Genomic DNA, 20,429 nt, shown 5'->3' with positions numbered 1-20,429 from the left:
GGCTCGGGCTCGGCCACGGCAACAAAAGGCAAACTCAACCTCGGCTTCGGAGGAACCCCCACGTCGCCCTGCCTAGGGCATAGACCGCCACGTCAACAGGAGGCGCCATCATCATCCTACCCCGAATCGACTCGGGTCACGGAGAACAAGACCGGCGTCTCATCCGGCCAGCTCCGCCGGAGGGGCAATGATGGCGCTCCGCAAGCTCTGTGACGACGGCGGCCCCCGGCTCTCTTACGGAAGCAGGACAACGTCAGCAGGGACTCGACCGCTCCAACAGCTGTCCCTCCATCAGGCTCCGCCGCACCTCCGACAGCCACGACATCACGCCAGCAGGGTGCCCAGATCTCTCCGGCTGCCACATTGGCATGTACCTAGGGCGCTAGCTCTCCCTCCGCTAGACACGTAGCACTCTGCTACATCCCCATTGTACACCTGGATCCTCTCCTTACGACTATAAAAGGAAGGACCAGGGCCTTCTCAGAGAAGGTTGGCCGCGCGGGACCGAGGACGGGACAGGCGCTCTCTTGGGGCCGCTCGCTTCCCTCACCCGCGTGGACGCTTGTAACCCCCCTACTGCAAGCGCACCTGACCTGGGCGCGGGACGAACACGAAGGCCGCGGGACTTACACCTCTCTCACGCTCGACTCCGGCCACCTCGCCTCTCCCCCCTTCGCGCTCGCCCACGCGCTCGACCCATCTGGGCTGGGGCACGCAGCACACTCACTCGTCGGCTTAGGGACCCCCCTGTCTCGAAACGCCGACACCCCCCTTGTAATAATTTCTATTTAGAATCATTAATCTGGGACACTTGTAATGCACATGATGTTTTCCTTATGTATTAATTCCTTAACTTGTAATGCACATGATGTTTTCCTTATGTATTAATTTCTTAACTTTTAAAGCACATGATGAAGGCTGGTTGTCGGTTAAATTCTCTTAAAGTTTGGTAAGCTTACATATTTTTGCTATAGATTTTTTGAATCAATTACAAGGTAATTCATTTAAAAATCGTAGTAACACATTGATAGTTGCAATGTAGGAGTGAAACAACTAAATTAAAATAACAAAATTTATGTATGGATATGATCACAAATATATTAAGAAACATTTTCTCATAACAGTATTATAGTACTATTTGTTTTCGTTGCAACGCACGGGCACTCACCTAATTATCATAATATGTTCATTCCGTACCAACGCACGAGTGTTGACCTAGTAAAAATTGACCTAGTAAAAATTGATTGCATAACGCCCACGTCATTGCCTACGCGCCGTGCGCAGTTGGGTGAGCACAGGGCAGGAGGGGCAATCACGTGAATTGAACCGTCTCCTTCGCCCCGTCTTCCAAATCCCAAAGCCTCGCCCCCCTGCCCCGCCCCCACCGTCTCGACTCTCGACTCCTCTTTCCCCTCCCCGAGCGTGCACGTCTCGTCATCGCCCTACTCGCTCGCCCCATCCCGGAGTCTCCCCGGCTCCCAAACCCTAGCGCCTCCCGGACCTCGTTACGATCCGACCGATCCAATTTCCCTTTTCTCCACACCATTTTTTGCTGGGTGATTCTTATTTCGGTGGTCGGTGGGGGGGCGTCGACGCGTGGTGCAGGCAGGTGAGGGAGGCGGCGATGTTCTTCTCCGGTGACCCATCGGCGCGGCGGCGGGTCGACCTCGGCGGGCGGAGCAGCAAGGAGCGGGACCGCAAGGTGCTGCTCGAGCAGACGCGCGAGGAGCGGCGCCGGCGCCAGGGCCTCCGCCTCCAGAACACCTCCGCCACGAAGATCCAGGTCTGTTGACGACTCGCTGCCCGTGGCGTGGCTCAGGGTAGGCGTTGGAGCAGTACGATCGTGCAGGGGTTTATCTACCTCCGCTCTCGGTAGTCTCATGGGCTCTGAAATCCAACTATGAGCCTTTTGGCGGTTGTGAATGCTCATGGCTCAGCTGGTTTTCTTTGGCTGAACCGCTGAAGACGGATTCCGTGTTAGGATATATCTTTAGGCTTCTCGGCATTAAAATGGACCGCTAACTTGGCTTCTTTTCCTTTTCCTCTTGTGTGGTGAGAGGATGAGTTAGCGTGTTCATGCTGTCTGTCCAGGCAAGTTATGGTAGCTCATGAAATCACATTTGAAGTTATTTTGGTCCATTTCTGCACATTAGGCCGGAACATGGGGAAACCAGACTGCCAGAGAAGTTCTGTCAGTTTCCTTTCGGGTTGTTGGGTCTGAGGCGAGTGGAGTGGGGTGCTTGTGCATGTATTCGGCTATCCCCTTTGTCATTGCTGGGTTTGATGAGGCGAGTGGAGTGGGATGTTTGTGCATGTATTCGGCTATCCGTTTTGTAGTTTCGTTTGTGTGGATTAACGGCTGGAATTTTTCTTGATTTTCATTTTTGTTTTTAACCTATAATGTAGGGAAAGACGCTGCAAGGTGGGGGAAGGTCCTCACCTTTGCTTTTGTCGGTTAGGTCAGGTGCAATGCCATGAGCTGGCAAGCTGCTTATTGCAGTTACTTCGTTTTGTTTGTCATGATAGACCTCCTCAGGATAGTGTAGGTTCTTGTGAGTGGAATTACCACTCTAGCATCCTTCATATTAGCTGACATACCCACACTTTAGTTCACAAAAAATGGAACTTGACTAATTATAAGCTGCAGAAATTCTTCAGAGGGAAGAAGGCTTTGGAATTGGCCCGCTCAGAGGTTCGGAAGAATTTTTGCTCAACTTTTGGGGAGCATTGCGAGAGGATAGAGTGGTAATCATTACCTAACCTTAAAGATACATCATACCCCTTCCATTGTCAAGCTCTCAGATTACTTTTGCTACTGAACCAGGAACATCTTTGGCACTAATTCTGACTTTCTTCGGCAATTACTGTTCTTCTTCAATGCAAATGAAGACAATGACATAGCTATACTTTGTCATGTCTGCAATTTGCTGCTGCAATATGTTAAACAAGGCGGTAAGTGTCATAATATTATTTAACGATGCTCCTTTTCCTTTTGTTGTTGTATGCATAAATTTTGTTGCTGAGCTTAGGTTGTTCCTTGCCAAAATTGAAATCTTGGAGCTGCATCTTGTTTGTATAATGTAAAATAACGAATTGTAAGGACATAAAGTATCAAACAAGTTACTATTGAAGTACTCCCTCCTGTATTGATTTAATTGACGTTTTGGACATAATCTCGTAGACCAAAGAGCCATTAATTAGAAGTCTACTTTCCTATCATACCCCTAATAAATAAGATTTTGTACTATCTAGACATAAATACGTTTTCCTTCGAGTGGTTAGTGAAACTGGTTTTGATGTCTATGACCTCAGTTCGAATCCCACTTACAGCAAACCATAGATGTGTTTTTAATTTTATGCATGGTGGCGCGTCGAATCCCACTCACAGGAAACCAAAAATGCTTTCTTTATTTTTATTTTATGCATGGTGGTGTTTGTACGGTGGCACGTATTTATGTTTTATGCATAGTGGCACGTATTTATGTTTTTATGCATGGTGGCACGTTTTGATTTGTCTAGCACACGGGTGACACTTTGGATGGTGCATGTGTCTGCTTGTTCTTAGGATGTAATGATCAATTAATGAGGGTATTTTAGTCCCAAATGAGAGAAAAAACTCAGGACGTCAATCTTTTAGATTCCTAGCTCTACACGTCAGAACGTCAATTAAATCACTACCGGAGGGAGTAGTATTGTAATATAAAGACCAGGAAAGGAAAAAGAGAATAAAGGCATTCAGATGTGTGCGATAGTTCTGATTTTGATGTACTCATGAGATATCTTGAAAGACTAGAAGAGGATACATCTCAAGTGAGGTCGATTTTCCGGATCAGATGGTACGTTGAAGGTTAATTTGGAAGAGGAATTTGCTCCCTTGCACTGCTGTGGGTTAATTTTCAATCAAACCTTGATAGCAAATATGATGTCTGTTTAGATTTTACTCCCTCCGTTCAGGGATTTAGAGGCGCACTAGGTCTGGAAAAAGCTTCTGAGATTCACAGACGTCCAAGTTGCTGCATGCCCTTTTGTTGTCGTTCACATCAAGTCTTCCCGTGTGGGAGTTACTGTGACGCGCGGGCATGGGAGTCGCAGAAGAGCTCAGGCACAGGTCTTTTGGGGGAGCATATGCATATGGCCATGCGGGTAGCTGGAACATGCGGCATGTGGGTCATGCAGCCTGGGCGTTCCAGGGGAGCATATGCATGTGGCCATATGGGGAGTTGGAATGTGCGGCACACAATTTGGAAAATGAAGGGTTTATCAGCGTTTGAAGCTGGTGAATTAAGGATAGCTAATTTGTCCCTGCCTCCCTGGTCTTGACGAAAATTGCTTGTGCGCCTGCAAATCCCAGATGAAGTATTATCCAACACTTTTTTTTGAAAGCGCAGGAGAACTGCGCATCATTATATTAAGAAGGAAAAAAGGAAAGCCTAAGAAGTCCAGACATGATACAAAGGATCGCCACCTTACGGCGGCCAGACACTCGTACTTAACAAAAAATATTACGCTCTTCCCCCTTTCACCTCATATGTGGACTCAATAGACATTGACTATATGTAAATATCATAGACATGAGTTAATTTTATTAATTATTTTATCCCTATTTGATTATTTACTCTGTCATGAACTTACAACCTCATTCCGAACAATATTTATGTCGGCGTTTCGAGACAGGGGGGTCCCTAAGCCGACGAGTGAGTGTGCTGCGTGCCCCAGCCCAGATGGGTCGAGCGCGTGGGCGAGCGCGAAGGGGGGAGAGGCGAGGCGGCCGGAGCCGAGCGTGAGAGAGGTGGAAGTCCCGCGGCCTTCGTGTTCGTCCCGCGCCCAGGTCAGGTGCGCTTGCAGTAGGGGGGTTACAAGCGTCCACGCGGGTGAGGGAAGCGAGCGGCCCCAAGAGAGCGCCTGTCCCGTCCTCGGTCCCGCGCGGCCAACCTTCTCTGAGAAGGCCCTGATCCTTCCTTTTATAGTCGTAAGGAGAGGATCCAGGTGTACAATGGGGATGTAGCAGAGTGCTACGTGTCTAGCGGAGGGAGAGCTAGCGCCCTAGGTACATGCCAATGTGGCAGCCGGAGAGATCTGGGCACCCTGCTGGCGTGATGTCGTGGCTGTCGGAGGTGCGGCGGAGCCTGATGGAGGGACAGCTGTTGGAGCGGTCGAGTCCCTGCTGATGTTGTCCTGCTTCCGTAAGAGAGTTGGGGGCCGCCGTCGTCATAGAGCTTGTGGAGCGCCATCATTGCCTCTCTGGCGGAGCTGGCCGGATGAGACGTCGGTCTTGTTCTCCGTGACCCGAGTCGATTCGGGGAGGGATGATGATGGCGCCTCCTGTTGACGTGGCGGTCTGTGCCCTAGGCAGGGCGACGTGGGGTTTCCTCCGAAGCCGAGGTTGAGTCTGCCTTCTGTTGCCGTGGCCGAGCCCGAGCCAAGGGGTCGGGCGAGGCGGAAGTCGTTCGGCCGAGGCCAGGGCGGAGTCCGAGCCCTGGGGTCGGGCGAGTCGGAAGTCGTTCGGCCGAGGCCAGGGCGGAGTCCGAGCCCTGGGGTCGGGCAAGGCGGAGTTTCGTCGTCTTTCGGGTCTTAGCCCGAGTCCGAGCCCTGGGGTCGGGCGGAGCGGAGTTCGCCGTCTTCCGGGTCTTAGCCCGAGTCCGAGCCCTGGGGTCGGGCGGAGCGGAGTTCGCCGTCTTCCGGGTCTTAGCCCGAGTCCGAGCCCTGGGGTTGGGCGGAGCGGAGTTCGCCGTCTTCCGGGTCTTAGCCCGAGTCCGAGCCCTGGGGTCGGGCGGAGCGGAGTTCGCCGTCTTCCGGGTCTTAGCCCGAGTCCGAGCCCTGGGGTCGGGCTGAGCGGAGTTCGCCGTCTTCCGGGTCTTAGCCCGAGTCCGAGCCCTGGGGTCGGGCGGAGCGGAGTTCGCCGTCTTCCGGGTCTTAGCCCGAGTCCGAGCCCTGGGGTCGGGCGGAGCGGAGTTCGCTGTGGCGCCTTTGGCAAGACCTGACTGCCTGTCAGACTTACTCTGTCGAGTGGCACTGCAGTCGGAGTGGCGCAGGCGGCGCTGTCCTTCTGTCAGACTGGCCAGTGGAGCGGTGGAGTGACGGCGGTCACCTCGGCTCTGCCGGGGGCGCGTGTCAGGATAGAGGTGTCAGGCCACCTTTGCGTTAAATGCCCCTGCAATTTGGTCAGTCGGTGTGGTGATTTAGTCAAGGTTGCTTCTGAGCGAAGCCAAGGCCTTGGGCGAGCCGGTGATGTGTCCGCCATAAAAAGGGGGGCCTCGGGCGAGACGGAAGTCTCTCGAGGTCGGCTGCCTTTGGCCGAGGCTAGGCTCGGGTGAAGCGTGATCGAGTCACTCGTGTGGACTGATCCCTGACTTAATCGCGCCCATCAGGCCTTTGCAGCTTTATGCTGATGGGGGTTACCAGCTGAGAATTAGGCGTCTTGAGGGTACCCCTAATTATGGTCCCCGATAGTAGCCCCCGAGCCTCGAAGGGAGTGTTAGCACTCGCTTGGAGGCTTTTGTCGCACTTTTTTGCAAGGGGACCAGCCTTTCTCGGTTGCATTTCGTTCCGGTGGGTGCACGCGAGCGCACCCGCCGGGTGTAGCCCCCGAGGCCTCGGAGGAGTGGTTACACTCCTTCGAGGTCTTAATACTTCGCTTAACGCTTCGGCTGGTCTGGTCGTTCCCTCATGCGAACTGGCCGTAGCCCGGGTGCACGGTCGGGGCCCAAGCTCTCGGGCTGGTATGTTGACGCTGTCAACGATTTGGCCGGAGCCAGTTTTTGCGAGAGCAGCCCCCGAGCCTCTGCACAGGGCGAGAGGACGATCAGGGACAGACTCGGCTTTTTACATACGCCCCTACGTCGCCTTTCCGCAAGGAGGAGGGGGGAGTGCGCCATGTTACCCTCGATGGGCACCGAACATGGTGTCTCCGGTGAGCTGCAAGCGGGTAATCCGAGTGGACGTCCGTGCCCCGTTCGTTGGGGGTCGGCTAGGGGCCCAGAGGCACGCCCAAAAGTACCTGCGGGTGATTTGCCGGACCCGGTCCCCTAGCGACGGGGTCCGAGGGCTCGATGCCTCCCTCCGATGGGATTCCGTTACAAGATCGTTCCCGCTGGTCTCGGAAATGTCCTAGGGTACCTCGGGAGCGCAGCCCGAGCCTCGGTTATGTATCGAACGTACCCCTGGTCATCCCTCGCTCGGTGTCTGAGGCGACTGTGAACCCTTCGGGGGCCAGCCTTCGAACCCATGATCAGTAATGGGCGCGGAGCCCGAGTAGCCTGAGGCGGCCATGGAGCCCTTCGGGGGGCTGGCCTTCGAACCCCTGACCAGTAGTGGGTGTCGGGCCCACGCGATCTGAGGCGACTGTTGAACCCTCGGGGGGCCAGCCTTCGAACCCCTGATCAGTAATGGGGGGCTCGGAGCCCGGTTCCTTCGCGGAGAAGGATCCCTTTCGGGGTATCCCCCTTTCCCGGTCCCTGTCGCAAGAGATAGAGAAAGAGAAAAACGGAAAAAGGATACGAAATCGGATGACGTGGCGTACCTTTTCTGACGCGGTTATTACGGCGAAGGTGAAGCGTCGCGCGCTCCTCCTACCCGAGGCGCCGCGTGTCCCGCCGCGGAGTTAATGCGACGGGGCGAGTGGTTGGCGGAGCGGCCGTTGCGCGCGCGCGATCCGTTCGAGGAACGGGTCACGGGTGCACCGTCTTCACGCCGTGAGAGGAGGCTCTCTTGCTGTCTCAGGATGGGACGTGAGCCTGGCTGACGACGTGACCGCTGCGCCCGCCCGCCTGCCACCGCTATTACTGCCGGCCCACTTTCGGTCGCTTTGACCGATGCGCCAGTCTGGCGCTGTTGGGTCGCCTCGAGTCGTGGCATAGGCTTCGCAACCGAAGAGGCGCGATGGTGGCACAAGTGGCGGTGCGGTTGCTTGCATGCAGCAACTGGCGCGCCGGTTGCTCGACGCGTGGGCCTGGGTTCCAAGCTGGCGTGTCAGAAGACGGAGAAGCGCGTCCGTCTGGCGCGGTTGCATGCCGCCTGCATGGCTGCCCGCCCCTTCTGCCCGTTGGTCTGGGCGAGAATGGGGGGTCGCCTGTAACCGCTGGACGGTCGTGCGCACCATGCGCGGCGGTTTGGCTTCTTCTGCCCTGAGCCGGCCTGCATGACATGCGGGGCCCAGCCCCCGAGTCGCAGGGGAGGGCCTTGGAGCGTGTTGGAGAAGACTCGGCCCGCGGCGCCTGGGGGCGCACGTAGGGGGAGTTGCCTTCAAAAGGAGGGGGGCTCCTTTCGTAAGGCAACCATGTCTTCTCCCTCCCTTAAGCGTCGGGTCTTCCCATCTTCCAAGCCCCCGGATGGGGGGTATCCGCCGCCTTTCCGCCTCCTCGTTGGAGGAACGCAACTCCATGGGAGTTGGTACCTCTCAGCCATCGTTCGGCTTCAAGGATTTTCATCACGCAGCCTGGCCACACCCCGCCACCGGCGGTCACCCAAGATGGTGACCTCCAGTTCGATGGTGGGGAAAACGGGCCAGGCCGCGGCCTCTACTCCTCCCTCGGCCTCAAGGATTTTCGTCATCCAGGCCAAGATGGAAGATGAGGCGAGTCGGGGGGGCCGCCTCCGCGTGGGTCGGCTGCCCCTTTCTTCCCCCTGCGCCCGGGGGTGAAGGGCGTCCTTGAGCCCCACGGAGACTTCCTCCAGCCATGCCAGGATATGTGGGGCGCTAGGGGCCCTGGGTCCCCGTCTCCTTGCCTGAATGGCTGGTTCTCGTCCTCAGTGGGGGGGAGCCCTTCTGCTGTGACACCTCCCCCAAAGCTGCTGCTTAAGCTGCTTCGCTGTCTGGGGCAGGGGTGGTGGCCGTCGCGGTTGGAACGGGCGGCAGCGAGCCGCCCATCGTTCTTCAGTTACTCCGCAGGCCTTCCCCTTCGGAGGGGGGTTGTTCGTACCTGCGGAGGAGGGAACCGGAGTTCCGTTGGTAGTGGCATCCCGAATGCCAGTGAGTTCGTTCATTGTGGCTGTCGAGGCCTGAACGTGTATGTAATTTTGGCACGGAGCCGTGTTTTTTCCTCATTTTCGAGCACTAAGTCTCGCCTGTTTGATTATCTGAACCGCTTTGCCAAGCATGAGTTGCCCCGTGCCCAAGTGACGGGTGAGGTATCCGTATCCCGGAGGCGTAGGAATCCCTCGGCCCGTTCGACCTTGTTATGTGAGGCTCCTCTAGCTTAGTTGAAGAGACCCCTCGGCCGCCCTTCGGTGGATCGAGGCCGGGGGTAGCGATATCAGTACGAACGGAGGCGGAGTTGGCTCGAGAATGGGGAACCTGGTTGGCCGGAGCTTAGCTGTGTTGTCCGTCAGCGGGGCCGACGCCAAAGTCGGTCAGTCGAGGCCTCGGATCGGGCTGGCGCCCTTGGAAGCCGGTTGACCGAGGCCCCAGGGGTAACCGGTTGAGCCGCCTGCTCGGGCCGGATTCCCGGAGGGGCCCCTGGGCCGCGGCGCCGCCCGAGGCTGGGTCGGGCTTTGCTGAAGACGTCGTCGATGCCGAGGGTGCTACGGCTCCCTTCGGCGTGAAGACCCGAACCTGCAGGATCAGATCATCTTGTAGCGTGTGCTTTCTGCGGCCGCCGAGGCCAGAAGAACACGCCCTCGCCGCGCTCGCGAAGCTGCGTCTTTTTTCCTCCTGTTTCGAGCATCTGGACTCTGTCGGTAACAGGGATGTTTGTGTGAGCGAGAGTTGCTTTTCGCGGAAGGGACGAGTGAGGTATCCGTATCCCAGAGGCGTGGGAATCCCTCGGCTCGGTCGGCCTTGCCGCTTACGCATACTTTCACCCGTCCATGAGGCCCTGTCCCCGACTTAGTCGAGAAAGCTTGAAAGACTGCTTCGGCAGGAGAGCTCCCGAACGCGATGACTCGTTCGGTCCACGGAGTCGCTTTATCCGAGCGCAAGTTACTTATCGCAGAAAGGGACGAGTGAGGTATCCGTATCCCGGAGGCGTAGGAGTCCCTCGGCTCGGTCAGCCTTGGCTGCTTACGTGTACCTCGTCGTTTCCAGGGTCCGCTTTCCGAAGTAGTCAAGAAGTACGAAAGAAATCCTGCCAAAAAGAGATCCTTTTTCGAGGAAAAATTTGACGCAGAGGGGGTCTCCCCCCTTTTAGCCCCCGAGGGAGGGTCGGGCTTTGCCGAGGCTAGGCCGACCCTTCCTTGACGACTAAACTTTGCGTAGGTGCGAGGTATATGAACAACTTGAAAACATCTTTAAGGGTAGAAGCGACGTAGCTGTTTGATGTTCCAAGCGTTGCCGTAGATCTCGCCTTGATTGTTGGCCAGCTTGTATGTTCCGGGCTTTAGAACTTTGGCGATGACGAATGGCCCTTCCCAGGGGGGCGTGAGCTTGTGCCTCCCTCGGGCGTCTTGTCGCAGCCGAAGCACCAGGTCGCCCACCTGGAGTTCTCGGGACCGGACCCCTCGGGCGTGGTAGCGTCGCAGGGACTGTTGGTACCGCGCCGAGTGTAGCAAGGCCCTGTCCCGAGCTTCCTCCAGCTGGTCCAGCGATTCCTCTCGGCTGGCTTGGTTGCTTTGTTCGGTGTAGGCCCTCGCCCTCGGGGAGCCGTATTCCAGGTCAGTGGGCAAGATAGCTTCAGCCCCGTAGACCAGGAAAAACGGCGTGAAGCCCGTGGCACGACTCGGCGTCGTCCTTAGGCTCCAGACCACCGAGGGGAGTTCCTTCATCCATCGCCTGCCGAACTTGTTGAGGTCGTTGTAGATCCGAGGCTTGAGCCCTTGCAGAATCATGCCGTTGGCACGCTCTACTTGCCCGTTCGACATGGGATGAGCCACGACGGCCCAGTCCACCCGGATATGGTGATCTTCGCAAAAATCCAAGAATTTTTTGCCGGTGAACTGGGTGCCGTTGTCGGTGATGATGGAGTTCGGGACCCCAAAGCGATGGATGATGTTGGTGAAGAATGCCACCGCCTGCTCGGACCTGATGCTGTTCAGAGGTCGGACCTCGATCCACTTGGAGAATTTGTCGATGGCGACCAGCAGGTGCGTGTAGCCCCCGGACGCCTTCTGCAAGGGACCGACGAGGTCCAGACCCCATACAGCGAAGGGCCAGGTGATGGGTATTGTCTGCAGAGCCTGAGCGGGCAGGTGTGTCCGCTTCGCATAGAATTGGCACCCTTCGCAGGTGCGGACGATCCTAGTGGCGTCAGCCACCGCCGTTGGCCAGTAGAAGCCTTGCCGGAAAGCATTTCCAACAAGGGCTCGGGGTGCTGCGTGGTGGCCGCAAGCCCCCGAGTGTACTTTTTGCAGCAGTTCCCGACCTTCGGCGATGGAGATGCATCGCTGGAGGATTCCCGAGGGGCTGCGATGGTAGAGCTCCTCTTCGTCGCCCAGCAAGACGAATGACTTGGCGCGTCGCGCTACCCGCCGAGCCTCGACTTGGTCGAGGGGTAGCTCTCCTCGACGGAGATATTGCAGGTACGGGGCCTGCCAATCTTGGTCTGGCGTGGCCCCGCTCTGCCCTTCCTCGACGTTCAATGCCCCGCCCTCGGGGGCCGAGGGTACCTCGGGCTGGGCCGAGGGTGCCTCGGGCTGAGCCGAGGGTACCTCGGGCTGAGCCGAGGGTACCTCGGGCTCGGGCGCGTCGTCGAGCTTGACGGAGGGTTGATGCAGATCCCGGGAGAAGACGTCCGGGGGGACTGTCGTTCGCCCCGAGGCTATCTTGGCCAGCTCGTCTGCGGTTTCGTTGTAGCGCCGAGCGATGTGGTTGAGCTCGAGCCCGAAGAACTTGTTTTCCAGGCGCCGAACCTCGTCGCAGTAGGCCTCCATCTTCGGGTCGCGGCAGTGGGAGTTCTTCATGACTTGGTCGATGACGAGCTGCGAATCACCGCGAGCGTCGAGGCGTCTGACCCCTAGCTCGATGGCGATCCGCAATCCGTTGACCAGAGCTTCGTACTCGGCCACATTGTTGGACGCCGGGAAGTGGAGGCGCAGCACGTAGCGCAAGTGCTTTCCGAGGGGCGAGATGAAGAGCAGGCCCGCGCCGGCCCCCGTCTTCATCAGCGACCCGTCGAAAAACATGGTCCAGAGCTCCGGTTGGATCGGAGTCGTCGGCAGTTGGGTGTCGACCCATTCGGCCACGAAATCCGCCAACACTTGGGACTTGATGGCCTTCCGAGGGGCGAACGAGATCGTTTCGCCCATGATCTCCACCGCCCACTTTGCGATCCTGCCCGAGGCCTCTCGGCACTGGATGATCTCCCCCAGGGGGAAGGATGACACCACAGTTACCGGATGGGACTCGAAGTAGTGTCGTAGCTTCCGCCTTGTCAGGATCACAACATACAGCAGCTTTTGAACTTGTGGGTAGCGGATCTTAGTCTCGGACAGCACTTCGCTGATGAAGTAGACCGGCCTCTGAACGGGCAATGTATGCCCTTCCTCCTGCCTTTCGACCACAATCGCGGCGCTAACCACCTGAGTGGTCGCGGCGACGTAGACCAAGAGGGTTTCTCCGTCCACCGGCGGCACCAAGACTGGCGCCTTTGTAAGGAGTGTCTTCAGGTTGCCGAGGGCTTCCTCGGCCTCAGGGGTCCAAGCGAAACATTCGGCCTTCCTTAAGAGGCGGTACAGAGGCAGACCTCTTTCGCCGAGGCGTGAGATGAAGCGGCTCAGGGCCGCGAGGCATCCCATGACCCTCTGTACCCCTTTTAAGTCCTTGATGGGTCCCATGCTGGTGATGGCCGCAATCTTCTCCGGGTTGGCTTCGATGCCTCGCTTGGAGACGATGAACCCTAGGAGCATGCCTCGGGGCACCCCGAAGACACACTTCTCAGGGTTAAGCTTGACTCCTTTCGCCTTGAGACACCGGAATGTCACTTCAAGGTCGGAGAGGAGGTCGGAAGCCTTCCGTGTCTTGACTACGATGTCATCGACGTAGGCCTCGACTGTGCGACCGATGTGTTCGCCGAACACATGGTTCATGCACCGCTGGTACGTCGCGCCCGCATTCCTCAAGCCGAACGGCATGGTGACATAGCAGTACATGCCGAACGGCGTGATGAAAGAAGTCGCGAGCTGGTCGGACTCTTTCATCCGGATCTGGTGATACCCCGAGTAGGCATCGAGGAAGGACAGGGTTTCGCACCCAGCAGTGGAATCCACGATTTGGTCGATGCGAGGCAGAGGGTAGGGAACCTTCGGACATGCTTTGTTGAGACCAGTGTAGTCCACACACATCCGCCATTTCCCCCCTTTCTTCCTCACAAGCACAGGGTTGGCAAGCCATTCGGGATGGAATACCTCTTTGATGAACCCTGCCGCCATTAGCTTGTGGATCTCTTCGCCAATCGCTCTGCGCTTCTCCTCGTCGAATCGGCGCAGAGGCTGCCTGACGGGTCGGGCTCCGGCCCGAATATCTAGCGAGTGCTCGGCGACATCCCTCGGTATGCCGGGCATGTCCGAGGGACTCCACGCAAAGACGTCGGCGTTTGCGCGGAGAAAGTCGACGAGCACTGCTTCCTATTTGGGGTCGAGCCCGGAACCGATCCGGATCTGCTTGGTGGTGTCGCCGCTGGGGTCGAGGGGGACGGCCTTGACCGTCTCCGCTGGCTCGAAGTTGCCGGCATGGCGCTTCACGTCTGGGACCTCCTTGGAGAGGTTCTCCAGGTCGGCGATGAGGGCCTCGGACTCGGCGAGGGCCTCGGCGTACTCCACGCACTCCACGTCGCATTCGAACGCGTGTTTGTACGTGGGGCCGACGGTGATGACCCCGTTGGGGCCCGACATCTTGAGCTTCAGGTAGGTGTAGTTGGGGATGGCCATGAACTTCGCGTAGCATGGCCTCCCTAGCACGGCGTGGTAGGCTCCTCGGAACCCGACTACCTCGAACGTCAGGGTCTCCCTTCGGAAGTTGGAGGGCGTCCCGAAGCAGACGGGGAGGTCGAGTCGCCCGAGGGGCTGGACGCGCTTCCCAGGGATGATCCCGTGGAAGGGCGCAGCGCCTGCTCGGACGGAGGACAGATCGACGCGCAGAAGCTTGAGGGTCTCGGCGTAGATGATGTTGAGGCAGCTGCCCCCGTCCATCAGGACCTTGGTGAGCCTGACATCGCCGACAACGGGGTCGACGACGAGCGGGTATTTCCCCGGGCTCGGCACATGGTCAGGGTGGTCGGCCCGGTCGAAAGTGATGGGCTTGTCGGACCAGTCTAGGTAGACTGGCGCCGCCACCTTCACCGAGCAGACCTCCCGGCGCTCTTGCTTGCGGTGCCGAGCCGAGGTATTCGCCGCATGCCCTCCATAGATCATGAAGCAGTCGCGGACCTCGGGGAACCCCCCTGCTGGGTGTTCTTCGTTCTTGTCGTCGTCGTGGGCCCTGCCACCTTCGGCGGGTGGCCCGGCCCTGTGGAAATGACGCCGAAGCATAACACATTCCTCGAGGGTGTGCTTGACGGGCCCCTGATGGTAGGGGCACGGCTCCTTGAGCATCTTGTCGAAGAGGTTTGCACCTCCGGGGGGCTTCTGAGGGTTCTTATACTCGGCGGCGGCGACAAGGTCCGCGTCGGCGGCGTTGCGTTTCGATTGCGACTTCTTCTTGCCTTTCTTCTTGGCGCCGCGCGGAGCAGACGCCTCGGGGGCTTCTTCCGATGGGCGGCCCTGGGGCTGCTTGTCCTTTCGGAAGATAGCCTCGACCGCCTCCTGGCCGGAGGCGAACTTGGTGGCGATGTCCATCAGCTCGCTCGCCCTGGTGGGGGTTTTGCGACCCAGCTTGCTCACCAGGTCGCGGCAAGTGGTGCCGGCGAGGAACGCGCCGATGACATCCGAGTCGGTGATGTTGGGCAGCTCGGTGCGCTGCTTCGAGAATCGCCGGATGTAGTCCCGGAGCGACTCCCCCGGCTGTTGCCGGCAGCTTCGAAGGTCCCAGGAATTCCCGGGGCGCACGTATGTGCCCTGGAAATTGCCAGCGAAGGCTTGGACCAAGTCGTCCCAGTTGGAAACCTGCCCCGGAGGCAGGTGCTCCAACCAGGCGCGAGCAGTGTCGGAGAGGAACAGGGGGAGGTTGCGGATGATGAGGTTGTCGTCGTCCGTTCCACCCAGTTGGCAGGCAAGGCGGTAGTCCGCGAGCCACAGTTCCGGTCTCGTTTCCCCCGAGTACTTTGTGATAGTAGTCGGGGGTCGGAACCAGGTCGGGAATGGCGCCCGTCGGATGGCCCGACTGAAGGCCTGCGGACTGGGTGGTTCGGGCGAAGGACTCCGATCCTCCCCGCTGTCGTAGCGCCCCCCACGCCTGGGGTGGTAGCCTCGGCGCACCCTTTCGTCGAGGTGAGCCCGACGGTCGCGTCGATGGTGCTCGTTGCCGAGGTGGCCCGGGGCCGCAGGCGCGGTGTTGCGCGTGCGCCCGGTGTAGACCGAGGCTTCCCGCATGAATCGGGAAGTCGCGGCATGAGGTTCCGAGGGATATCCTTGCCTCCGGGATGCAGTGCTCTCGGCCCGCCGGGCCGCAGCGCCTTCCAGGAGATTCTTGAGTTCTCCCTGGATTCGCCGCCCCTCGGTGGTTGACGGCTCCGGCATCGCGCGGATGAGCATCGCTGCGGTCGCCAGGTTCTGACCGACCCCGCTGGATGCGGGCGGCGGCCTGATCCTGACGTCGTTGGCGACGCGGTGCTGGAGACCTTGGGGCAGATGACGTATTTCTCCGGCCAGGGGTTGGCCCACCCATGCCTGTCCGACGTCCCGACGGATCGGCTCAAGCGCTCCTGTTCCCTCGTTGAGCCTGGCCTGCGCCTCGCGGACTTGCTCGAGTTGTGGGTCGTAACCCCCCGCCGGAGCGGGGACCACAGCTAGCTCCCGTGGGATGTCGGCGCGAGGCACCGGCCTAGGGAGATCACCATCCTCCGGCATGCCAAGATGGTTGCCTTCGGTGGGACCCCCTAGCTCGATGTGGAAACATTCGCGGCTTGGGCCGCAGCTCTCGTCGCCAAGGCTGCGGCTTCCATCGGAACAGTCGGATAGACAGTAGTCACATGCGGTCATGAAGTCCCGCACGGCACTGGGGTTGCCGAGTCCGGAGAAATCCTAACCAATGCTGGGATCGTCATCTTCCTCGGACCCAGAGGGCCCGTAGGTCGAGACGTCCGTCAGTTGGTCCCAAGGCGACCGCATACAGAACCTCAGTGGGGTCGCACTCGCCTCAATGAGAGCGCCCGCCAAAACGAGGTCGTTTGGCGGGTTGAGGCCGAGTCGAAATGACGCAAGATGGGAGTTAGTCGTTACCTTTTGGTCGACGAGGAGCGACGTAGTCACATCGGGGACTGGTTGCGCCGCCATCTCTGGTTCGAGGGCGACGTCCTGCAGGCTTTCCGCGAGCGCGCCGGCGTCGTCTTCTTGCTCGGGGTCAGCGTGCCGCGGGGGGACGGCGCTTGCCTCCGTCTCGAACGCGAGGTCGACGTCCGGCGTGCCTTCCGTCGGGGCGTCGGGGGCGTCGATTCGCTCGACGGCCGGCGAAGCGTGGCCTCCCGTCTGGCCTTGACGGCTCCGCCTCCTCCTCCGTTGGCGGGGGAGAGAACGGAGCGAGCCCGAATGTTGCTCTTCCACCACGCGGGGAAGATGTTGTCGATTCCGCCGCCGGCGGGCGGGTTGTCGGCCGCTATTGTCGTAGTCGCGCGGCGGTGGAAGAAGTGTCATGTCGTAGCTGCCGTCGAAGGACATGAACTCCAGAGTCCCGAAACGAAGCACCGTCCCGGGCCGGAGAGGTTGCTGGAGACTGCCCATCTGGAGCTTGACGGGGAGCTGTTCGTCAGCACGCAGCAGGCCCCTACCTGGCGCGCCAACTGTCGGCGTTTCGAGACAGGGGGGTCCCTAAGCCGACGAGTGAGTGTGCTGCGTGCCCCAGCCCAGATGGGTCGAGCGCGTGGGCGAGCGCGAAGGGGGGAGAGGCGAGGCGGCCGGAGCCGAGCGTGAGAGAGGTGGAAGTCCCGCGGCCTTCGTGTTCGTCCCGCGCCCAGGTCAGGTGCGCTTGCAGTAGGGGGGTTACAAGCGTCCACGCGGGTGAGGGAAGCGAGCGGCCCCAAGAGAGCGCCTGTCCCGTCCTCGGTCCCGCGCGGCCAACCTTCTCTGAGAAGGCCCTGGTCCTTCCTTTTATAGTCGTAAGGAGAGGATCCAGGTGTACAATGGGGATGTAGCAGAGTGCTACGTGTCTAGCGGAGGGAGAGCTAGCGCCCTAGGTACATGCCAATGTGGCAGCCGGAGAGATCTGGGCACCCTGCTGGCGTGATGTCGTGGCTGTCGGAGGTGCGGCGGAGCCTGATGGAGGGACAGCTGTTGGAGCGGTCGAGTCCCTGCTGACGTTGTCCTGCTTCCGTAAGAGAGTTGGGGGCCGCCGTCGTCATAGAGCTTGTGGAGCGCCATCATTGCCTCTCTGGCGGAGCTGGCCGGATGAGACGTCGGTCTTGTTCTCCGTGACCCGAGTCGATTCGGGGAGGGATGATGATGGCGCCTCCTGTTGACGTGGCGGTCTGTGCCCTAGGCAGGGCGACGTGGGGTTTCCTCCGAAGCCGAGGTTGAGTCTGCCTTCTGTTGCCGTGGCCGAGCCCGAGCCAAGGGGTCGGGCGAGGCGGAAGTCGTTCGGCCGAGGCCAGGGCGGAGTCCGAGCCCTGGGGTCGGGCGAGTCGGAAGTCGTTCGGCCGAGGCCAGGGCGGAGTCCGAGCCCTGGGGTCGGGCGAGGCGGAGTTTCGTCGTCTTCCGGGTCTTAGCCCGAGTCCGAGCCCTGGGGTCGGGCGGAGCGGAGTTCGCCGTCTTCCGGGTCTTAGCCCGAGTCCGAGCCCTGGGGTCGGGCGGAGCGGAGTTCGCCGTCTTCCGGGTCTTAGCCCGAGTCCGAGCCCTGGGGTCGGGCGGAGCGGAGTTCGCCGTCTTCCGGGTCTTAGCCCGAGTCCGAGCCCTGGGGTCGGGCGGAGCGGAGTTCGCCGTCTTCCGGGTCTTAGCCCGAGTCCGAGCCCTGGGGTCGGGCGGAGCGGAGTTCGCCGTCTTCCGGGTCTTAGCCCGAGTCCGAGCCCTGGGGTCGGGCGGAGCGGAGTTCGCTGTGGCGCCTTTGGCAAGACCTGACTGCCTGTCAGACTTACTCTGTCGAGTGGCACTGCAGTCGGAGTGGCGCAGGCGGCGCTGTCCTTCTGTCAGACTGGCCAGTGGAGCGGTGGAGTGACGGCGGTCACCTCGGCTCTGCCGGGGGCGCGTGTCAGGATAGAGGTGTCAGGCCACCTTTGCGTTAAATGCCCCTGCAATTTGGTCAGTCGGTGTGGTGATTTAGTCAAGGTTGCTTCTGAGCGAAGCCAAGGCCTTGGGCGAGCCGGTGATGTGTCCGCCATAAAAAGGGGGGCCTCGGGCGAGACGGAAGTCTCTCGAGGTCGGCTGCCTTTGGCCGAGGCTAGGCTCGGGTGAAGCGTGATCGAGTCACTCGTGTGGACTGATCCCTGACTTAATCGCGCCCATCAGGCCTTTGCAGCTTTATGCTGATGGGGGTTACCAGCTGAGAATTAGGCGTCTTGAGGGTACCCCTAATTATGGTCCCCGACAATTTAGTTTCCCCTTGATTCAGTATGTAAAAAGTGATCTGTTTTTGTTTTTTTCAAGTAATATTAACCAATGATATGAAAGTTAATTTCTCTGAACTTTGTTATTTGATTATGTTATTTGCATCTTGAACTCTTCGATAATTAGAGGTATCTAGTTAGTTTAATGTTTGTTATGACTTGCATTTAACTTGGGCATAATCTTCTCATCTTGATGTTCCATGTTTGTTTGTCTTGTTTCTAATGGTATTTTCTCCTGTTGCAGGAGATGTTGTAACTCTCTTCACTGGTGTGAATGGCTCCTCGCTGCAACCTCTTGTTGCTCACCGAGTAAAAAAATTTGCCCTCATCTGTGTGCAAGCAGTCTATCAAAAGAGGTAAGTTCAACCATGCAAAGCTGTTTTGGAATTTATTCTTCTTTGGGCTTTTCTTCTTTGCGATCACGTGTTTAAAACTATCTTCTTGTGACTTTAATGGAGATACTCCCACACTGTACATGTGCAGCCTTCCTGCACCAGAAGTTAACAACATAGAATGTGACTTGATTTTATGTTTGGCAGGCATGATTGGGGCAGCCAACTTTTAACAACACCTGGAACCACATCAGTGCCTTCTGTGTCATTACTGGAAACTGTAGGTTGCTTGATAAATCCAAAATTTCTTTGGAACTGCAAAGTAGTTGGTTATCTTCAGCAGAGAAAGATCTATTGCTTATTTCGTGGCATTATCGTATCTGTACCGGTAAGTTGGTCTTCTAGTTGCTCTTTGACATTCGTTTGGATATTTATAGTTCACTTGACCCTGATAATGGGCACTTACTTGATTGTACATGCCTCTAGTTCTTTCACTCTATTGGTATGTAACTGCTAACGTCTTTTAAGAATCAACCTGCTTTCTTTAACATGAAACATGTTGTTTATTTCTGTAAGACCTAAGGCACGTGGCACCCATGTAACTGTTCGAAATCATGTGTATCAGCCAGGTTCACTTTTTAGGCAAACCTTGTTCTGTTATTTATTTGTCTGATAGGTTCTGAGAAAAAATCATTTGACTGGTATATGATACATGGAGTTTACTGTAATAATGCTAGTGCTATTTTGTTATAGTTTTTTTTTTTCTGACATACATGATTATGATTCAGCAAAATGTCAGAAATTCTGGTCATTTTGATAGTGCATCTGTGCTGGAGCAAGTGCTTATGCTTGTTGCTTCGCATGTTGGCCATCATCCCTGTTGTTGTCTGAAAGTGGATCCAAGATGGAGTTTCTCGTCTCAGCTTCTGTCCATCCCTTTTCTATGGCATCGTTTACCACAACTCAAGAAGGTCAACATTTCCTTTAATATCTTTGTTTGCCTTTTTTTTGGATTATCTCCAATGACCTCCAAACTAGAAATTGCAATACATTTTTCTCAGTATCGTCTCACCTATATTACATTACATTTGTTGTTGTGGAGTCTAAAGTCATACTACAATATTAATCTCTATAACCAATATTTATGGAAGAAATTTTTCTTTGAGGAATTAAGTTCCTTCACCAATTATTTGAATGACAATATATGTGATGTCCTTCCTCTTTATACTTCAGGTTTTCTCCGTTAACGGGCTCAACAAATATTATATCCATCAAATAGCTTGCCTTTTGCCCAGTCTTGTTGATGTCCTTCCAAACGATATATCAGCTAATCATCCAGGATATGCGTGCGTCCTTGCAAATGTTCTTGAAGCTGCAACCTGGATTTTGTCTGATGCAAAGTTAGCTTCTGATTCAGTAGGTTTTCTTCTACCTTCTGGGTTTCTACAACATTTTTGTTTTAAACACTAAAAGCTGGTTTATTGGCATTTAGGTAAGTAAGATTAGGTCCAGTTAACTTTTTTTTTCGGATACGCAGGAG

The 20,429-nt window shown here is 57.3% G+C and overlaps 1 protein-coding gene across 2 annotated transcripts in view; it reads left to right on the top strand.

Annotated features, from left to right (window-relative positions):
* The first annotated feature begins 1,270 nt into the window (after positions 1-1,270).
* LOC100502346 (E3 ubiquitin-protein ligase UPL6) overlaps positions 1,271-20,429 on the top strand; it is a 45,096-nt gene continuing 25,937 nt past the window's right edge. Inside the window, exons 1-8 of one of the 2 annotated variants that reach the window (XM_020539156.2) lie at positions 1,271-1,504; positions 1,606-1,783; positions 2,648-2,745; positions 2,825-2,952; positions 18,802-18,913; positions 19,097-19,277; positions 19,678-19,860; positions 20,123-20,305. In XM_020539156.2, the coding sequence (XP_020394745.1) occupies positions 1,625-1,783; positions 2,648-2,745; positions 2,825-2,952; positions 18,802-18,913; positions 19,097-19,277; positions 19,678-19,860; positions 20,123-20,305 (1,044 nt within the window). In that variant the 5' untranslated portion in view covers positions 1,271-1,504; positions 1,606-1,624. The remainder of the gene's footprint in view (positions 1,505-1,605; positions 1,784-2,647; positions 2,746-2,824; positions 2,953-18,801; positions 18,914-19,096; positions 19,278-19,677; positions 19,861-20,122; positions 20,306-20,429) is intronic. The other variant, XM_020539157.3, reaches the window with a different exon arrangement.

Source organism: Zea mays, chromosome 6 (genome assembly GCF_902167145.1).
Source record: "Zea mays cultivar B73 chromosome 6, Zm-B73-REFERENCE-NAM-5.0, whole genome shotgun sequence".
Lineage (NCBI taxonomy): Eukaryota > Viridiplantae > Streptophyta > Magnoliopsida > Poales > Poaceae > Zea > Zea mays.
This window is presented reverse-complemented; position numbering and strand designations above follow the sequence as displayed.